This window comes from Bactrocera tryoni, chromosome 1 (assembly GCF_016617805.1).
Source record: "Bactrocera tryoni isolate S06 chromosome 1, CSIRO_BtryS06_freeze2, whole genome shotgun sequence".
NCBI classification, from domain to species: domain Eukaryota; kingdom Metazoa; phylum Arthropoda; class Insecta; order Diptera; family Tephritidae; genus Bactrocera; species Bactrocera tryoni.
In genome coordinates, this window is record NC_052499.1 from 27,345,307 (window position 1) to 27,366,167 (window position 20,861).

Below are 20,861 nucleotides of genomic sequence, written 5' to 3' on the forward strand. Positions count from 1 at the left end.
TTTTATATAATTAAAGTTACGTTAGCAGTTGGGTGGAAACTCGAAAAATACCATCCGAAAAGTCCAATTTGGTAATGCTTTTCGATAAATATATACCGGCCTCGTTAGAGACCATACGCACACGTTTTAAGAAAATTACACCCATTGCCGAGATGGCGCACATACAGATGTTATGTCATCTGTTGGAGTGTTTCTTGACGCCTACGAACACACCAGCCGATTGTCCAAAAGAATGGCATGAACTGTATTTCGTTTTTGCTTGTGTTTGGGCATTCGGATCGGCTATGTTCCAGGATCAAGCGATCGACTATCGAGTCGAATTCAGCAAATGGTGGGTAAATGAGTTCAAAACCGTTAAGTTCCCGCAGGGTAAGTATAACGTATTACCAGCTGAATTACTGGATGAGCAAAATATATACAATTTTTGCATTTATTTTCCATAGGCGGCACAGTGTTCGACTATTTTCTTGATACAGAAACTAAAGTCTTCCTACCGTGGACTGAAAAGATTCCGAAATTTGAATTAGAATCCGATTTACCGTTACAAGCAGTTCTGGTGCATACCTCTGAATCAATACGCGTGCGTTTTTTCCTCGAGCTACTCATGAATATGCGACATCCTGTTATGTTGGTAGGCAGCGCAGGTTGTGGCAAAACTGTACTAGTCAACGAAAAGCTACAGGCACTCAATGAGAATTATGCGGTCACTACGATTCCCTTCAACTACTACACCACTTCAGAAATGTTGCAAAAAATATTGGAGAAGCCGTTGGAGAAAAAAGCGGGTCGTAACTATGGCCCCCCAGGCAATAAGACGCTTATCTACTACATTGACGATATGAATATGCCGGCAGTGGACTGTTATGGCACCGTACAACCGCACACCATTATCCGGCAACATCTGGATTACGGACATTGGTACGACCGTAATAAGCTGTCCTTAAAGGATATACACAATTGTCAGTATGTGGCTTGTATGAATCCGACAGCTGGGAGTTTCACTATAAATCCACGGCTCCAGCGGCATTTCTGTGTGTTGGCCGTGAGCTTTCCTAGTGGTGATTCCATTTCTTTGATCTTTTCCACGATCTTGTCACAGCATTTTGCAAATGCTGAGCAGAAATTTAATCCGATAGTGACGCGCATGACATCTAACATTGTTGCCGCAACACTGGCTCTACATAACAAGTCTATGCAGATTTTCTTGCCGACTGCAATAAAATCACATTACATATTCAATTTGAGAGACATCAGCAACGTCTTTCAGGTCAGTAGTGGAATTAATCAGTTTTTTTATGGATTATGTTAAATTAATTGCTTTCCGATCGTTAGATGTCGTCATTGGCTTAGTCTAACGGTATAGTCAACAAACGAATTTTATAAATTGAGGAAAAGTGGTGTCAGTTAAGTGTGGTCGAGAGGTCATTGGTCTGATCAGATTCTGTGGAATGTCTGTACAATTTTATCTCAAATGCAATTGATTTTCGAATCGGATATTGAACCCTCGCTCAAATTTGACTAATAACCAAAATAGTTGACTTGAAGGGAAAAAAGCTATGAACTATGTTGAGTTTAGCGTTTTATGATGAATATATGAAAACGTACATTTGATATAAAAATGTGTGTGGTTATTATTTGGAGATTTCAAAATACATAATACACACCTGCATTAAATTTATTTCCTTCCCTTTCAGGGTTTACTTTTTAGCACAGCCGATTGCTTGACCAGCTCTTCCGATCTTATACGTCTCTGGCAGCATGAGACCCAACGAGTCTATGGTGATAAATTAATCGATGATAAGGACATCGACAGTTTTACGAAGATGCAACACGACATAGTGAAGAAATCTTTTGAGGAAATCGACGAGTCGGTGATTTTTGACAAACCCAATATATATTGTCATTTCGCTGGAGGAATTGGTGAACCCAAGTACATGCCCGTCATGGGCTGGACTGAGCTTCACAAACTCCTTCAGGAAGCAATGGCATCGTACAATGATCTTGTGGCGGCTATGAATTTGGTGCTCTTCGAGGATGCCATGATGCATGTGTGCAGGTAAGGACGAAGCTTTAGCGATAATCCGTAACTGACACTAAATATTCTGAACTTCCTAGAATAAATCGTATCTTAGAGTCACCACGCGGTAGCGCCCTGTTGGTCGGCGTTGGTGGCAGTGGAAAACAGTCCTTATCACGTCTCGCCGCTTTTATTTCTAGCTTGGAAGTGGTGCAAATACAATTGAAAAAAGGTTACGGCATAAATGACCTGAAGGTATACCCGTATCTAACTACGAACTGCATTTTCTCATAATATTTGTTCTCTTCCGCTTTAGAACGAGTTCTCCGGCTTGTATTTGAAAGCTGGTTTGAAGAATGTTGGCACTATGTTTCTTATGACGGATGCTCAAATACCTAGTGAAGATTTTCTCGTACTTATCAATGATATGCTTTCTACGGGTGAGATACCTGATCTCTTTCCGGATGACGAAATTGAAAACATAATAGCTGGAGTACGTAACGAAGTAAAGGGAGCTGGAATGGTAGACTCACGCGAGAACTGTTGGAAATTCTTCATAGATCGCGTACGTAAACAACTCAAGATTGTGCTGTGCTTTTCGCCAGTTGGGTCTACGTTGCGTGTACGTTCACGTAAATTTCCGGCTATCATAAATGCCACATCTATAAATTGGTTCCATGAATGGCCACAGGAAGCCCTCATCTCGGTTGCAATGAACTTTTTGTCGTTAAATAAAGTTTTACCTGCAACACATCGCGATTCGGTAGCTAAATTTATGGCCTATGTTCACACCTCGGTGAATGCTATGTCCAAAGTGTATCTACAAACCGAGCGACGTTACAACTATACCACACCAAAAAGTTATCTTGAACAGATCAGTTTATATTTGAAATTGTTGAACCATAAACATGACGATTTACAGGGTAAGATCGTGCGCTTGGAGAATGGTTTAGAGAAATTACGTTCCACCGCTGTGCAAGTAGCGGATTTGAAGGTAAAATTGGCTGTACAAGAGATAGAATTGAAAGAAAAGAATGAGGCCGCCGATGCGCTAATCGAAATCGTCGGTATCGAAACGGAAAAGGTGCAAACAGAGAAAGCAGTGGCTGATGAGGAGGAGATGAAAGTTGCGCTCATCGCCGATGAAGTAAGTAAGAAGCAGAAAGACTGTGAAGAAGATTTACTAAAAGCGGAACCCGCATTAACTGCTGCGCAAGAGGCGCTCAACACTTTAAACAAAGCCAACTTAACAGAGCTCAAATCGTTTGGCTCACCACCAGGGGCGGTAACAAATGTCACCGCCGCTGTCATGGTACTGCTGGCACCAGGAGGCAAACTACCCAAAGATCGTTCATGGAAAGCAGCCAAAATTTCAATGGCAAAGGTGGATACATTTTTAGACTCACTCATAAATTACGACAAAGAGAACATACATCCGGAAATCATTAAAGCTATACAACCCTATCTAAAGGACCCGGAGTTTGAGCCCGAGTTTGTGCGCTCCAAGTCAGGTGCGGCTGCGGGACTCTGTGCCTGGGTAATCAATATAATCAAATTCTATGAAGTATATTGTGATGTGGAGCCGAAACGTAAGGCTTTGGCCGCGGCGAATGCAGAGCTTGCTGCTGCTCAAGAAAAACTATCAGGCATTAAAAGAAAAGTTGCGGTGAGTAGTTATTTCTCATCATTCTGTGATTTTAGTTTAACCATGCTGTATGATATGCAATGGTAGAATCTTGAAGAGCAATTGGCAAAACTAACTGCGGATTTCGAGCAAGCAACCGCTGATAAGTTACGTTGCCAACAGGAGGCCGATGCTACACAAGCCACAATTGCACTTGCAAACCGTCTAGTTAATGGTCTGGCTAGTGAGAACGTACGTTGGGCTGAAGCGGTAAATAGGTGAGCGCGCGTAGGTTTGAAACATTAAAAGTTATTTATTTAACACACTTTTCTTAAATTCAAAAGTTTCGTGAAACAAGGCATTACTTTGCCAGGCGATATTTTGCTCATTACCGCCTTCATCTCATATGTGGGCTGTTTCACTAAACAGTTTCGCATCGATCTGATGCAAAAAATGTGGACGCCGTTCTTGAAAAGCATCGATCCGCCTATACCAACAACTGAAAACTTAGATCCGTTATCGTTGTTAACGGACGATACCACCATTGCGATATGGACCAATGAGGGTTTGCCCAGCGATCGCATGTCAACTGAGAATGCCACTATACTTTCGAATTCAGACCGCTGGCCGTTGATGATCGATCCACAGGTGGCTGCATTCTTTCTACTAAATTTTTAGAAATTTAAACTTTTTATCCTCTTCCATATTTGAATGAATTCTAGCTTCAAGGTGTCAAATGGATAAAACAAAAATATGGCGAAGAACTGAAGGTGATACGTTTAGGCCAACGCAGCTACTTAGATGTAATAGAATTAGCTATCACGAAAGGCTGCATTGTGCTGATCGAGAATATCGATGAAAACCTCGATCCCGTATTGGATTCGTTACTAGGCAGAAATCTCATAAAGAAGGGCAAGTAAGTGTTGAGTAGAACTGAATATTTTCAACAGTGATGGTACGAACACTAAGTGTCTGGCTAAACTTCCTTTAAACGCACCATATAAAATATTTATCTTTCAGAGCCATCAAAATAGGCGACAAGGAAATTGAGTACAACTCCAACTTTCGTTTAATATTACACACGAAATTAGCAAATCCGCACTATAAGCCAGAAATGCAAGCACAAAGCACTTTGATTAACTTTACTGTAACACGTGACGGTTTGGAGGATCAACTCTTGGCGGAAGTTGTAAAGGCCGAACGTCCTGATCTAGAAGATTTGAAAGTATTTCGGAATATAGTATTTGAAACCATGTAAATTTTAATTGAAGCCAAATAATTTTAGGCCGAGCTAACAAAGCAACAGAATGATTTTAAAATTATGCTGAAAAAGCTTGAAGACGACCTATTATCTAGGTTATCATCGGCAGGTGAAAACATTTTAGGCGATACCGCTTTAGTAGAAAACTTAGAAACTACTAAGAGTACGGCTTCTGAGATCGAAATTAAGGTGAGCTGTTATAAGAATTTTTTATTTGTATATGGACGTAAGAGTTGGAATGAGTGTTGATATAAATATAATGTTTTAGAAAGAGTAAGACTGCCATAGATATGGTTCGCCTTATACTTTTCTCAAATACTATAAGGCAGTATCTAGGATGGTTTTAGAAATATACTGGTTACACTTTTATATTATTTAATTGAAATGATAACAAAACACGAGATTGATGAATGCCATATTCAAACTTCTAGTGTATCTATTTGTTACGCCGTTTTAGGTCGCTGAGGCTAAAATTACTTCCAAAGAGATTGACAAGGCTCGCGAATATTATCGGCCGGCAGCTGCAAGAGCCAGTTTGCTTTACTTTATACTCAACGAGCTCAACACTATCAACCCAATTTATCAATTTTCGCTTAAGGTAATGTTATAAAATGAGCTTTGTTCTTAATATTGTCTTTCGGTTAATAACAGATGTACTATAAATCTAAGATTCCACTTGAATTCAATATTGTTTTTGAGTCAAGCTCCAGTATTTGAAACGCATTCTAAGGTAATGGACATTTGCTTCTAGAACTATAAAAGTTATTTAACTGGCGGAAAATTAGAGACTTGTGTTTATTTACAAGATTTTAAAATCTGATATAGGGGTTTGCCAAAAATTGAGCGCTTTTTAAAAAAGAAGTACGAGTATTACCTTAGAAATGTGTGATTAACTCTACATTTATTTGACATCTCTGAAACGAATTCATTGGATGAAACTACGTTGATTTACTAATTTCATTTGGGGAATCAAGGGTTCCTATCAAGTGAATTCAGTAGTTATCAGAATTATTTTTTTTCTATAATGAATTATAAAACGTTCGAATAGAAATATGGATCCATACGTGCTTTATCGAATCTAGTAAAAAGTCCAAACTTCATATTTTCACTATTTTCTGTACCCGGTCCTAAGCGAACTTATTTTTAAATCAAATAAATTTTTTTCAAAATTTTAGTAATAAGTGCCTGTCTAAAAATCTAGAATCATTAATTTTCAAACTTGTTTGTTGTTATGTCGCCAATATTTTTAGTATCATTTTTTATTTATATATTTAAATAACAGATGATATACATACGTATTTGCAACTTATCGCAATTCTTTCAGGCCTTTAGTGTAGTTTTTCAAAAGGCCATCGCACGCGCCGAACCTGGCGAAACTCTAAATGCACGCGTTTTTAACTTAATTGATTGCATAACCTACTCCGTATTCCAATATACTTCGAGGGGTCTATTCGAATGTGATAAATTAATATTTGCCTCGCAAATGGCTTTTCAGGTACATATTATACATAAAACTGCTTACAACATTGCATCATACATATGTATATAATTTGATAAATGTACATATTGCTAGATCCTTTTGATGAACGAGGAGATTACATCTACGGAACTGGACTTTTTACTCCGCTTCCCGATTAAACCGCACGTTACTAGTCCGGTTGATTTTCTCTCCAACCAATCGTGGGGCGGAATATGCAGTCTGGCGTCTAAAGATGAATTCCGGAACCTCGATCGAGACATAGAAACTTCATCGAAACGATGGAAAAAACTGGTGGAGTCTGAAGCGCCAGAGAAGGAGAAATTCCCACAGGAGTGGAAGAACAAGACGGCATTGCAACGTCTTTGCATGATACGTGCACTTCGACCTGACCGCATGACCTATGCGCTAGCGTAAATATCTACCTAAATTAGATAACACTATACATTTAAATAATCAAAGCAATTCTATTTACACCACAGAGACTTCATCGCTGAGAAACTTGGTAATAAATATGTAGAGAATCGCGCTGTGGAATTTGCTAAATCTTTCGAGGAAACTAGTCCCTCCACACCTATTTTCTTTATACTCTCACCCGGCGTAAATCCACTCAAGGACGTTGAGGCGTTGGGAAAACTTTTGGGTTACACAATGGATCTGGGTAATTTTCACAATGTCTCTTTGGGTCAGGGACAAGAGGTTATTGCCGAAGCGGCTATGGATACAGCAGCTAAAAACGGACATTGGGTTGTATTGCAAAATATACATTTAGTGCGTAAATGGTTGCCGATGTTGGAAAAGAAATTGGAATTCTACGCAGAGGGATCACATCCCGAATATCGCATGTTTTTAAGTGCCGAACCGGCTTCGTCACCATCGGCTCACATTATACCACAGGTCTTTATACCCGATACATGCATACATATGTATACGAACATAATAATAACAATTGTTACTTTCAGGGCATACTGGAGTCCTCTATTAAAATCACAAATGAACCCCCTACCGGCATGTTGGCCAATCTACATAAAGCGCTCGACAACTTCACCCAAGAGACATTGGAAATGTCTGGCAAGGAAGCTGAATTCAAAGCTATACTTTTCTCGCTTTGCTACTTTCACGCTGTGGTCGCTGAGCGTCGTAAATTTGGACCGCAAGGTTGGAATAAGATCTATCCATTCAATGTGGGCGATTTAAATATCAGCGTATCGGTATTGTATAATTACCTCGAGGCAAATGCGAAGGTACCATGGGAGGATTTGCGTTATCTCTTCGGGGAGATCATGTATGGCGGTCACATAACGGATGATTGGGATCGTCGCTTATGCATTACATATCTCGAAGAGTACATGCAACCAGATCTAGTGGATGGTGAACTGTTTCTAGCACCAGGTTTTCCTGCGCCGCCCAACACCGACTACGCCGGCTATCACGCTTATGTTGACGAAACGATGCCAGCCGAGTCACCATACCTTTATGGACTGCATCCGAATGCAGAGATTGGTTTCTTAACCACACGTGCGGAGAATATATTTCGTACTGTTTTTGAGATGCAACCGCGTGATGCTGGCGCTAGTGGTGGTGCTACGGTGACCAGGGAGGATAAGGTGAAACAGATTGTAGATGAGATCATGGAGAAATTACCCGAAGAGTTCAATATGGTGGAAATAATGAACAAGGTGGAGGAGCGTACGCCATACGTGATTGTGGCTTTTCAAGAATGTGAACGTATGAACTATCTAACGAGCGAGATGAAGCGCAGTCTAAAAGAGTTGGATCTGGGTTTAAAAGGCGAACTGACGATCACCTCAGACATGGAAGTACTAGAAAATTCATTGTTTCTGGATCAAGTGCCACCAGTGTGGACGCAACGCGCCTACCCATCACTACTGGGCCTGAATTCATGGTTCATCGATCTGTGTTTGCGGTTACGTGAATTGGAAACATGGTCTACAGATTTTGTGGTGAGTACGATGCAAATATTTATACCCTTTGTTTTTGGTTGAAAGTGTTGGTTTTGCGTTTTAGCTTCCTTCCTGTGTCTGGTTGGCCGGCTTTTTCAATCCGCAATCATTATTAACCGCAATTATGCAGAGCACAGCGCGACGCAATGAATTACCCTTGGATAAAATGTGCCTACAATGTGATGTGACTAAAAAGCAGAAGGAGGACTTCACGTGAGTATACTAAGAGGTTTCTTGTTTTGGAATGTCTCTAGAATTTTTATTTTATTTGTACATAATATACTTATGTATGTATATGTACTTACATACATACTTATATAGTCATACTTATTATCCCCTAAATGAACTTTCAACCCAGAAGAAAGTTCTTCCCAACAACTAATCAATCATCAGCAGAGCCACATTCATCCATCAATCTCATCGAGAAGTTCGTCTCCACCGTCACATAACATCAATAATATTAACGTTTAACCGTAAATAAATCAAGTCGCAAATTGAATTGACTTCTTCACTGACCTCGGCATGTACAAACATGTCTGTTACTCCCCTCGCTAGTGGGTTGCTGTGAATATTCGCCAATTCTGGCTCTGATTGCGTTGCCCATATCCACGCACACACAAACGTGGGCGAATAACTGTTTTATTAGGCATAGTTTTCATTTTTGTTAATTTAACTAACATTAATAGCATGCCGAACAAAAGGTGACAGTAGTTGGGCCGAGCTTCGTTTCATGAATTTGAATGTTAAGCTAAAAACTGGTGAGTACTACTTTTGTTGAGTTCATTACATAATACCGTATGAGTTTTTTGTCAAAATTTCAATGTGATTTTAAAACCATACATCGCTAACAATAAAAAATTGCTGCAGTTGGTTTCGAACTCACAACACATCGTGTGTTAGTCATGCACTTAACTTACTAGACTCCATTGAACGCCATTTTATTAACACAAATGCATTTTTACTTGCAAGTTCAATTGCTTTTCGACGTTGCCTCTGACTACATAAGTACTTACGCCAAGCGGCAAATCAGAGACCAAAAAAGCACTTCAGCTTGATTACTTGGAGTCAGTTTGTCATTAAATGAATATAAAAAGTGGTGTTTCAGCAGTTCAGCAATGATTTAATGCGACGTGGTAAGCATGCATACACACATGTATATACATACATACATATATTTGTATATCTACATACATACTTATGTATATTATGAATATCTTGTAGGTATATTACTCAATAACTCATCCTCCTTTTGCTCTAGCTTTGGTCGCCTTGCGTCCTATTTTTTCTTTATTTGGAATTTCAAGCCATACTTTAATATACATATGTACATATACCTATATACCATACATACATATATAAATGTTAGACACCTTCGTAGATATAAAAATAAAATTTTACGAATCTTATTTACTTTATCCCCATCAAGCAAGTAGCATTAAGTTTTTTCGAAATAAGGTTACTATGTCGTTTCAAAATGGGGAATACGAAGAATATTTTCGACAAATGAGGCCAACAGAAGCGACACAGCCATTTTCATTTCGTTTTAATAGGACAAAAACAATGGGAATAGGGCCAATTATTGAACATCTAAAAGATGTGCCATATTACGTTGATTAATTTTGGTATTTTATCACTGATTTGTTCAGATAAGTATGTTTTTGGAAACGTCAGTTAAATAAGTTCTAATAATAGTTCCAAACTAAAACCACCAAAAACCCCAATATTATCGGTTAAGACTAAAAATAGTCTTTTTGTAATGGTAACGAAACAGTCGTAAAAAATCGACTTTTATGGGATGCATTGAAAATATGGGACGAGATATTCGAGAAAGTAGTGGGGATCTGTGTTAATTAGAACTCAATTTGCTGTGTCCAACAGTTCATTGATGTATCATTCAAAAATAAACCAAATAAAGTAAATGATTATAAAGATTTCAAATATGAAAGGAAATGAATTTTTAATCTTATTAAAAGTTATCATTACACTGTGGAACATAGTAAAACACTCAAAGGGTTTGGCGTTCGTATGTGTCAGTTCTTTTTATGACCTTTTAATTTTTTTCCTTATCTTGATGTTTTTTCGCTTAGTTGTAAGATTTTGGCAAAAAAAAAAAAAAATAATTTTTATAAATAATAATGTTTTTTTTTTTTATATTTATAAAAATTAATTTTTTTTTTTTTTTGCCAAAATGTTACAACTAAGCGGAAAAAATAAAGATAAGGAAATGTTTAAAAGGTCATAAAAAAACTTACACATACGAACGCCAAACCCTTTGAGGGTTTTACTATACTGACCTAGTACCATCACCCTGACTTGGGATTTCTCACCCCCCAGATTAGCTGTTGTACTGTGTTATCGAAAAATAAGTAGCAACCGTATCTGCATAGTGATGAAACAAAGAGAAAAAGGACGGAGATTCCTTATGCAATTAACAACAAAAAAATAAAAATACAAAAATCCATTATTCTTCTTTTATTTATGACGCGCGGACACTTCATTGTCAAACTCATGAAAGATGAAATTGTCGAACCTTTTATTGCTACCTCTATGATACTTGCAATATAAGTATGTACTTTATGGTAGCCTTGAATTAACGGTAGACCGCTGCTAAATCGGTAAATACTACATACTATGTCTAATCCGCAAAACTTCAAAAAATAAATTTCAGTACCGAATTGGCAGATGCATCAAAAGTATTTTTTCCAGTGGTCGAAAATAACTATACGAGGTATATGTGGGGTTGGGGCAAAATTCGTCGACCGATTTCTGTACTGAACTGCAATATGTAGATGTGTACATAGTATCTATATACGGGCCAACCATAATAACTAAAACTCTTATATTATGTACATATATATGGAGCCCTACTCTTCTTAAAAAAATGTTAACGCTCAAAGGATCCGCTTCACAGTGATTTGCTACATTAAATTTTATTGGTTATTTTTTTACCTTGGTTGTAACGCTTTATCACTTTTACATACTTACATATATTGACGACATTTGTGGGTCCGATTTTACCCATCTGTAATATCACACCTCTTCAGAGTGCCAAAGAATACTAGTGCCTAACATTATCGAGTCTTCTCAACCTGAAATGTTGCAGAGCATAAAGATAAAATACATAATATTTATTTTGTCCAAAACTCGTTAATTTTTTATATGACCATATGTACTGCGGTTTCTGTAAGCTCCCATAACATTTCCGCAACACTGTAGAAGGGATTCCCTTAGGTACCACAAAGTTGATGAATTGATGTCGCTAACCACAACACAAGTGCTTACAATGCGATCACTTATTCACACAATGATGAGGGCATTTAGTCTGTCCCAAGTCATGTAATTAAACAAACAAATCAATTAGACAATTGGCGCATTCGTTAACGACGGCAAGACGCGCCAGTAGAACCGTGACGATGTTGACGCCATTCAGCAAAACGTACACACGTTCACATGCACGAATGCAACGACGCCGAAAATGATGCCAATCAATGGCGAGACAACGAGACTAGGCGTCAATTGCTTAGAAATCATCATAATCATCAAACGTCAGCGGCCACTGAGGCGGCGCTAGCACATCGTTTCGCGAAGCAGCGTGACTGGGCCATAAACGCCTATACAGGTATTATTTGCAACAGGGCATCATGACACATACATATGTACCTATATATGTACATATTTAAAGTGGTAAACTCATTAGCTGTGTTATTTTTAGATATTGAAAATATTTTATGCTAAAGTGTTTTTCTTTGCAAAATCGATGATCTTAAATGTCACGATGCGCGTATTCATATCTTTCTTTTCATGTGTATATACATATGTACATATGTATGTATGTAAGTTTGTATGCATTTATTTATAGCACGGCACCGCGTGAAGGCGCCTATGTTCATGGGATATTTATGGAAGGCGCCAGATGGGATGTACAACAGGGTATCATAATGGAATCGCGTCTCAAAGAGCTCTATCCACCGATGCCAGTGATAAATATTCGGGTAGGTGAAATGTCACTGTTTAAAATAAAACTTGCTAATAAAAAAACATACACCTAACATACATTTTTATACTCTCGCAACAAAGTTGCTAAGGAGAGTATTATAGTTTTGTTCACATAACGGTTGTTTGTAAATCCTAAAACTAAAAGAAGTCAGATATAGGGTTATATACATATACCAAAGTGATCAGGGTAAAAATTGAGATATCATGATGAAACTTGGTACACGTATTTCTTGGCTCCATAAGAAGGTTAAGTTCGAAGATGGGCAGAATCGGCCTACTGCCACGCCCACAAAATGGCGAAAACCGAAAACCTATAAAGTGTCATAACTAAGCCATAAATAAAGATATTAAAGTGAAATTTGGAACAAAGGATCGCATTAAAGAGGGGCATTTTTGGACGTATTTTTTTTTTTGGAAAAGAGGGCGTGGCCCCGCCCCCTACTAAGTTTTTTGTACATATCTCCGAAACTACTATAGCTATGTCAACCAAACTCTATAGAGTCGTTTCCCTCAGGCAATTCCTGTATAGGAACTACTAGACCGATTTCAATGAAATTCGGTATGTAATATTTTCTTAACACCCTGATGACATGTACGAAATATGGGTGAAATCGGTTTACAACCACGCCTTCTTCCAATATAACGCTATTTTGAATTCCATCTGATGCCTTCTCTGTATAATATATACATACATTAGGAACCAATGATGATAGCGGAATAAAACTTTACACAAATACGGTATTTGAAAAAAATGTAAATGACGGACAATGAAATCTCGATTATCACTTTATCATGCGAGAGTATAAAATGTTCGGTGACACCCGAACTTAGCCCTTCCTTACTTGTTTCCTTTATAAAGCTTTGCATTCACATCGAAGATGTTTCTTAGTCTCCCCATTTTTTACTTCCTTCTACTAGAGTCCTTACATTCTATTTTAATAGTCCTATCAAGAAAAACCTCTTTGAGCCGTTTGATACCAAACGAAGTTTGAGACAAGGCTACTCCCTATCGTGACCTCTCCAATGGCACTGTTGATAGTCATAATTTCTAAGTCGTTTATAATTTCGTCTATCTTTAGAAGTAAAGTCCTCTGTCGACGAACAAAGACCAAATTCATGAAGAGGCATGGACGATGACAATGTCTGATGGGTTGACGTTACGAGTTTTCGAGAGGAAAGTTCTGCGGAAACTTCATAGTTTTATAGTCCTTTGCGCATTGACAACGATGGACTATGAGCTGTATGAGATATACGACAACATTGACATAGTTCAGCGAATTGAAAGACAGCGGCTGTGCTGGCTAGGTCATGTCGTATGAATGGATGAAAACACTCCAGCTCTGAGAGTATTCGACACAGTACACAGTAGAAGAACACTACTCTGTTGGAAGGACCAGGTCTAGAATGACCAGGCTACACTTGGAATCTCCAATTGGCACCAAACAGCGAAAAAGAAGAACGATTGGCACGCTGTTGTAAACTCGGATATAACCTTGTATGTGTGGCCCATTTCTAAAGGATGCATAGTGTGCTGGAAATTTGAAAGATTTTTAATCTTTAAAAATTTAACTACTCTCTTGCCCTTTCACTTTTGGTTTTCTATCTTGGTTATGCAATGAGTTTCATCATAATATGCTTTTTGAACTTTTTACTATTTTCGAAGGCATCCGCACTGTTTTGGTATAAAAATAATTTCATAAAATGCTAACTCAATTCAAAAATATAAAAGGAAATAAATAACAAGTAAGGAAGGGCTAAGTTCGGGTGTCACCGAAAATTTTATACTCTCGCATGATAAAGTGATAATCGAGATTTCATTATACGCCACTTACATATTTTTCAAATACCGTATTTTTGTAAAGTTTTATTCCGCTATCATCATTGGTTCCTAAAGTACATATATACTCGTATTATACAGAAAAGGCATCAGAAGGAATTCAAAATAGCGATATATTGGAAGAGGGTGTGGTTGTTAACCGATTTCACCCATATTTCGTACATGTCATCAGGGTGTTAAGAAAATATTATATACCGAATTTTATTGAAATCGATCTAGTAGTTCCTGAGATATAGTTTTTGGTCCCTAAGTGGGCGAGGCCACGCCCATTTTTAATTTTTACAGAAAGCCTGCGTGCAGCTTCCTTCTGCCATTTCTTCCGTATAATTTAGTGTTTCTGACGTTTTTTGTTAGTCGGTTAACGCACTTTTAGTGATTTTCAACATAACCTTTGTATGGGAGGTGGGCGTGGTTATTATCCGATTTCTTCCATTTTTGAACTGTATATGGAAATGCCTGAAGAAAACGACTCTGTAGAGTTTGGTTGACATAGCTATAGTAGTTTCCGAGATACGTACAAAAAACTTAGTAGGGGGCGATGCCACGCCCACTTTTCCAAAAAAATTACGTCCAAATATGCCCCTCCCTAATGCGATCCTTTGTGCCAATTTTCACTTTAATATCTTTATTTATGGCTTAGTTATGACACTTTATAGGTTTTCGGTTTCCGCCATTTTGCGGGCGTGGCAGTGGGCCGATTTTGCCCATCTTCGAACTTAACCTTCTTATGGAGCCAAGGAATACGTGTACCAAGTTTCATCATGATATCTCAATTTTTACTCAAGTTACAGCTTGCACGGACAGACGGACGGACGGACGGACGGACGGACAGACGGACGGACAGACAGACATCCGGATTTCGACTCTACTCGTCGCCCTGATCACTTTGGTATATATAACCCTATATCTGACTCTTTTAGTTTTAGGACTTACAAACAACCGTTATGTGAACAAAACTATAATACTCTCCTTAGCAACATTGTTGCGAGAGTATAAAAATACACCGTAAAACTTATTTGGCTTATTTGGCACTACTGTATTTCATAAGCCTGATTTTATCGATCGAAAATTTAGGTACATACTTATAAATAAAACAAGAAAAAACTTTAACTTCGGCTGCACCGAAGCTAATATACCCTTCACATATGCATATCTTTTAGCTAACTATGAGTTCAGTTTGTATGGAAGCTATATGCTATAGTAATCCGATCTGAACAATTTTTTCCTTAAGCAGTAATCCATGTAAAATTTCGTGAAGATACCACGTCAAATGCAAAAGTTTTCCATACAAGCCCTTGATTACGATCGTTCGGTTTGTATGGCAGCTATACGATATGGGGAGCCGATCTGAACAATTTCTTCCGATATTACATTATTTCTATGAACAATAACTCATACCAAGTTTCGTGGAAATATATAGTCAAATAAGCAAGTTTCCCATGCAAGCATTTGATTCCGATCATTCAGTTTGTATGGTAGCTATATGCTATAGTGAGCCGATCTGAACAATTTCTTCGGAGATTACATAGTTGCCTTAGAAAATAAGCTGTACCAAATTTCGTGAAGATACCACGTCAAATGTAAAAGTTTTCCATACAAGAACTTGGTTCCCATCGTTCAGTTTGTATGGCAGCTATATGTTATAGTAGCCCGATATCGGCAGTTCCGACAAATGAGCAGCTTCTTGAGAAGAAAATGACGTTTGCAAAATTTCAAAACGATATCTTAAAAACTGACGGACTAGTTCGTATATATACAGACGGACAGACAGTCGGACAGACGGACATTGCTAAATCGACTCAGCTCAACATATTGATCATATATACATAAGTATATATACTTTATAGGGTCTCCGACGCTTCCTTCTGAGTGTTACAAACTTCGTGACAAACTTAATATACCCTGTTCAGGTTATAAAAAAATAGCAGAGGAAATAAAGCTCCAGCGAAGGTTTATTCATATATTCATAAGCTAAATAAAGGCAATCGCAAAATCACCAGCGCCAGCGTCAACGTGAGCGACAACATCACTAGGTGGCAATTATCGAGGCGTCGAAAGATCAATTTCTATGCATGTACATATAAATGTGGAATCACTGATGTGCAAATTAGCAAACCTTAGAAAATTGCAAATAACAAATAGAAATTAGATAAAAAATGGAATATTTGTCTGGCGTCTTTAAAATCACGATGGCATTGACGTTGAGGTAACAAGCAATGTGAATGGCTCTAAAATGGGGCAATCGCACATTGGATGCTGGCGCCACAAATTCAAATTATTTGCAGCACATGTTTGCATTTTAAAATGAAAATCGTTATGCACACATACATATGTGTGTAAGTTCCAGCATTGCTCGCAAATTGAAGCGCACTATACATACATACATATTTATAAACTAATACAATGTTTTAACAAACCCACTGAAATCTACAGCAGAACTATTATTGCATAAACCTATAACCAGAAAGGTAGACGTTTCTGTGACTTCTTCTTTTACACGCATGTCACAACATACATATATATGTATATGTATAGTAATCTCCTAAACTTACAAGCTTGCTAAAGAAGCTTTGTAAAGATTTTTAGTCATCAATATTATTCTCGCCCACCCCTCTATGGGCAGTTTAGAGCTTGAATTGGTAAATTTCCAGTCAAAATGTACCCTACACATCATAAACACAAAACCACATTTCGGCATTAAGAATTAAAGTAAGAACACATAAGCAACAACCTTCTGAGATCTTGAAACTAGAGAATGATGAGGATTTATTTTTGATATAGTCGTAATTACAAAGGGGTGAAAAAATTTATCCATATTGCTGCCATATTGAAGAATGTTACGAAAAGTCCTATTCAAGCTTTGTTGAAATATTTACCACACTCCATATCGAGTACTAAACATTAGAAAAATGCTCAATTGCTACCTCACCGGTATGTAAGAGTGGTACAATATCATTTGCTTTAGCCATCTGTTTTCCCCTCTCATTTAGCTACATTATATGTAGCATTATTTGACACTTAGTTGTGATTGCTGGATCATTTATGATATAGTAAAAGTGTTCACCACCCTTCGAACAGAATTCATCGACGGGAGAAGACGTCAAAAAAGAATATTCTTGCTGTAAATAACGTCGACTCGAAATATAAGTGTTGTTTTCAATAGATTATCTCAAACAAGTTGTTTTATAAATTAGTAGAATCATGTTTATGTCTCTATATTTACGAAATTCGCGCAGAACCAGAAATCGTAGAATCACCACAACTGGGCAGAACGAACTAGATTGAATAATGAATAAATGTTTATCAGAGAGAAAGTTCTTTTAATTCATATAAATCACTTTTATATTCACCCAGACAAAGCACATATTTCTTTCTCAACCCTTTTTTACTGTTTTACAGGCTATTACGCAGGATAAGCAAGATCTACGCAACATGTATGAGTGTCCTTTGTATAAAACGAGAACTCGCGGCCCCACTTATGTCTGGACTTTCAATCTGAAAACCAAGGATAAGCCTGGTAAATGGACGCTAGCTGGAGTTGCTCTGCTACTGCAACCTTGAATAATACATTTGATGCTATTAATTGAATTTTTTTAAACTTCAGTACTTAATGAAATAATTTTAAAATCGATTAAATTTAGTGTTGCAATTTGTAAATCTAATTTACTTGTGCTATTTTACTAATGCATAGAAATACACAGCCTTAGGCTCGCACTAAATTGGTTAAACTATTACATTGTTTTATTATAACGGAACATGTACATATATGTAAGTATGTATATTACACATACATTAAATAATATTTTAATTCTTAAACTTGGGTGATTCAAGGTCCAAAATTGTTGTTTCAAAATTAAATAAACTCTAATTTAGCACAAAGGTGGGGGCGACCATATCTAAACTTAATTCAAAAGTGGGCGTGTAGCGTTCCAAAATGTAAATTTAAAGGCCTTGAACTAGAAGTTCGATCTAACTTTAATCTTTACGTTCAATCGATACAATAACGTAATGTAATATGGTTTCCTTATATATGTATGTTAATCGACCTGTTCACTGTGACATCCTCTCACAAACGATCTGAAGATTACATAAAATAGTCTTCGAATTGCCTCTAAGACCATCTTATTCGCCAGATGTGGTCAGCAGCATTTGCCTGTCCTAACACCACAAGAAGGCTCGCTGGACAAAAATTAACAGACAATGGAAATGTAATTTCTGATCTCCGGTTTGTTTTGAAACAAAAGATCAAGTGCTCTACTAAAATTATATAAAATTGTTGGAAGATCATTGTAATTGGAGTATCGCCCTGAATAACAACTAAAATGAATAAACATATCGAATTTCGCAGCAATAAAATAGCATCTCTGTTAAGTGACGATTCCCTTCCCAAAATGATTACAATCGGTCCATTCTCTTCCTTACTCCCTAAACTGAATAATATTATTTGTCCACCCAAAAGAATGAATGAAATACCAATTTACAATATTACCACATTTTGGTTGGGCGATCTGATCTTACTAGTCGTTTTTGAGAAATCCAAAGTTATATCATAGTTACGCAGATTGGCTAGCTTATTACAAATACACTCAAAAACAATTCAATAAATCAGTGAATATTGCTTACATAAGATAAATTATTGAAAACAAAGCGAAAACTCCCCTTTTCCGTTGAAAGAAGTAAAAAAATTAAAAAATCACATTGATTGTCTGTGACACATAAAAAATAAAATCAAAATTTGTTCTACAAAATAAATTTACGACAATGACGTATTAATAAATACATTTACGTACGTATACATATGTAGACAAATGCGTTGAATGGTTTCAAAATTTTGCTACGTACATGTATTTGTTATTGTTATTATTTTGTTAATTTCACTTTAGTACCGAGTGACTAATGAGATAATCAATAAAAATATACTCATATTTTTATATACACCAAAGAAATATCAAAAGCCATACACATGGAGACTTCTTATCAACTAAAATTTTTCAATCACTTATACGTCATAACAGCATTTTGATACTCGTCGTGGCAAATTAAAAAAAAAAAACATTGATTTTTCTTCTTCTTTACTGGCGTAGACACCGCTTACGCGATTATAGCCGAGTTAACAGCAGTGTGCCAGTCGTTTCTTCTATTTGCAATGTGGCGCCAATTGGAGATTCCAACCGAAGTCGGGTCTTCTCCGCCTTCTCTTCCCAACGAAGTGCAGTGTTTTCGTCCATTCGGACGACATGACCTAGCCAGGGTAGCCGCTGTCTTTTAATTCGCTGAACTATTTCAATTTCGTCGTATATCTCATACAGCTCATCGTTCCATCGAATGCGATATTCGCCGTGGCCAACGCGCAAAGGACCATAAATCTATCGGAGAACTTTTCTCTTGAAAACTCTTAACATTGACTAATCGGATGTTGTCATCGTCCATGCCTTATAGATATGGGTTTTGTTTGTCGAGAGAGGACTTTACTTCTCAATTGCCTACCTAGATCGAAGTAGCACCTCTTGGTAAGAGTTATTCTGCATTGGATTTCCAGGTTGACATTTTTGTTGCAATAACAGCTGGTTCCAATATTGGCGAAAGAATACGACTTCGAAGTTATGACTGTCAACATTGACATGGAAGCCTAGTCGCAAGTGGGACGACTGTTTCTTTGATGACAGGGGACATTTCGTCTTACCCTCGTTCACTACCAGAGCCATTTGCATCGCTTCCTTATCAAGTCTCGAGAAAGCAGAATAAACTGCGGCCAATGATATCAATATCATCGGATTATAGAAAATTGTACCTTCCCTATTCAGTTCTGCTGCTCGAATTATTCTTTCCAAGAGTAGATTGAAGAAGTCGCTTTGTCTGAAACCTCCTCGAATGACTCGGGGAGGTTCTTCCCGATCCTGACGGAGCTTTTGGTATTGCTCAACGTCAGTTTACACAGCCGTATTAGTTTACTTTAGTTACTCAGGGTACAGCTTGCATGAACGAACGGACGGTCATCCGGATTTTAAGTTTTCTCATCATCCTTATCATTTTTATATAACAACTAGCAGCCCGCCCCGGCTGCACACGGGTATTAAACAATCATTTCAAAAGTTATAATTTTGTACACACTCTCCCACTCTCTCGTTTTGCGTGGGGTCATTAAAAATTAGTTAAATGAAAGAAATTCGACCATGAAAGTATATTTTTTGTATTATTATTATTGTTTTTAAATTTTTGTAAAAAGGCCTTTACTATACAAACATTTTACTTTCCCTGCTCCAGCAAAGTAATTTATTGAATCAGAGCTTCCCTGTAAACGATATTTGATGTTAATTTATTTTATGGCAGCAATATAAATTGATTTTCAGAGCCTCCGGCCTGCGATAGGCCAACATACAGTTGGCCATGAGTAAAACATTATTTTCGTAGGTCAACCCCTACTAATTCGAAAGTCTAGCCATGGGACTCGTTTATAATTCGATCGAAAGATGTTTCCACTGGAAATTGAAGCCGTTTAAATGGGATTGGTAGATCACTTGGGATCATCGGAATCCTCGGTATATGAGCTCGTTGATCAGCTGCTGGGCCGGTGATAATGGTTGCTACAATTAAATTGTCCTTCAATTCCTTAATAAGCAGCCATGTCCACATGCTTGGAAGACTTAAATTCTTCAAAAGTACACCCAACTCTTTTTTTTTACAC

General features: G+C 37.5%; 1 protein-coding gene across 1 annotated transcript in view; it reads left to right on the forward strand.

The window, feature by feature from the left end:
* LOC120770932 (dynein beta chain, ciliary) overlaps window positions 1-17,907 on the forward strand; it is a 41,566-nt gene extending 23,659 nt beyond the window's left edge. Inside the window, exons 13-30 of the mRNA XM_040098641.1 lie at window positions 17-369; window positions 444-1,267; window positions 1,695-2,056; window positions 2,116-2,272; window positions 2,334-3,683; window positions 3,750-3,919; window positions 3,986-4,289; window positions 4,364-4,557; window positions 4,662-4,866; window positions 4,927-5,091; window positions 5,360-5,500; window positions 6,227-6,397; window positions 6,476-6,792; window positions 6,862-7,276; window positions 7,342-8,343; window positions 8,408-8,556; window positions 12,203-12,335; window positions 17,576-17,907. Of these exons, the coding sequence (XP_039954575.1) occupies window positions 17-369; window positions 444-1,267; window positions 1,695-2,056; window positions 2,116-2,272; window positions 2,334-3,683; window positions 3,750-3,919; window positions 3,986-4,289; window positions 4,364-4,557; window positions 4,662-4,866; window positions 4,927-5,091; window positions 5,360-5,500; window positions 6,227-6,397; window positions 6,476-6,792; window positions 6,862-7,276; window positions 7,342-8,343; window positions 8,408-8,556; window positions 12,203-12,335; window positions 17,576-17,737 (6,574 nt within the window). The 3' untranslated portion in view covers window positions 17,738-17,907. The remainder of the gene's footprint in view (window positions 1-16; window positions 370-443; window positions 1,268-1,694; window positions 2,057-2,115; window positions 2,273-2,333; window positions 3,684-3,749; window positions 3,920-3,985; window positions 4,290-4,363; window positions 4,558-4,661; window positions 4,867-4,926; window positions 5,092-5,359; window positions 5,501-6,226; window positions 6,398-6,475; window positions 6,793-6,861; window positions 7,277-7,341; window positions 8,344-8,407; window positions 8,557-12,202; window positions 12,336-17,575) is intronic.
* The last annotated feature ends 2,954 nt before the right edge of the window (window positions 17,908-20,861 follow it).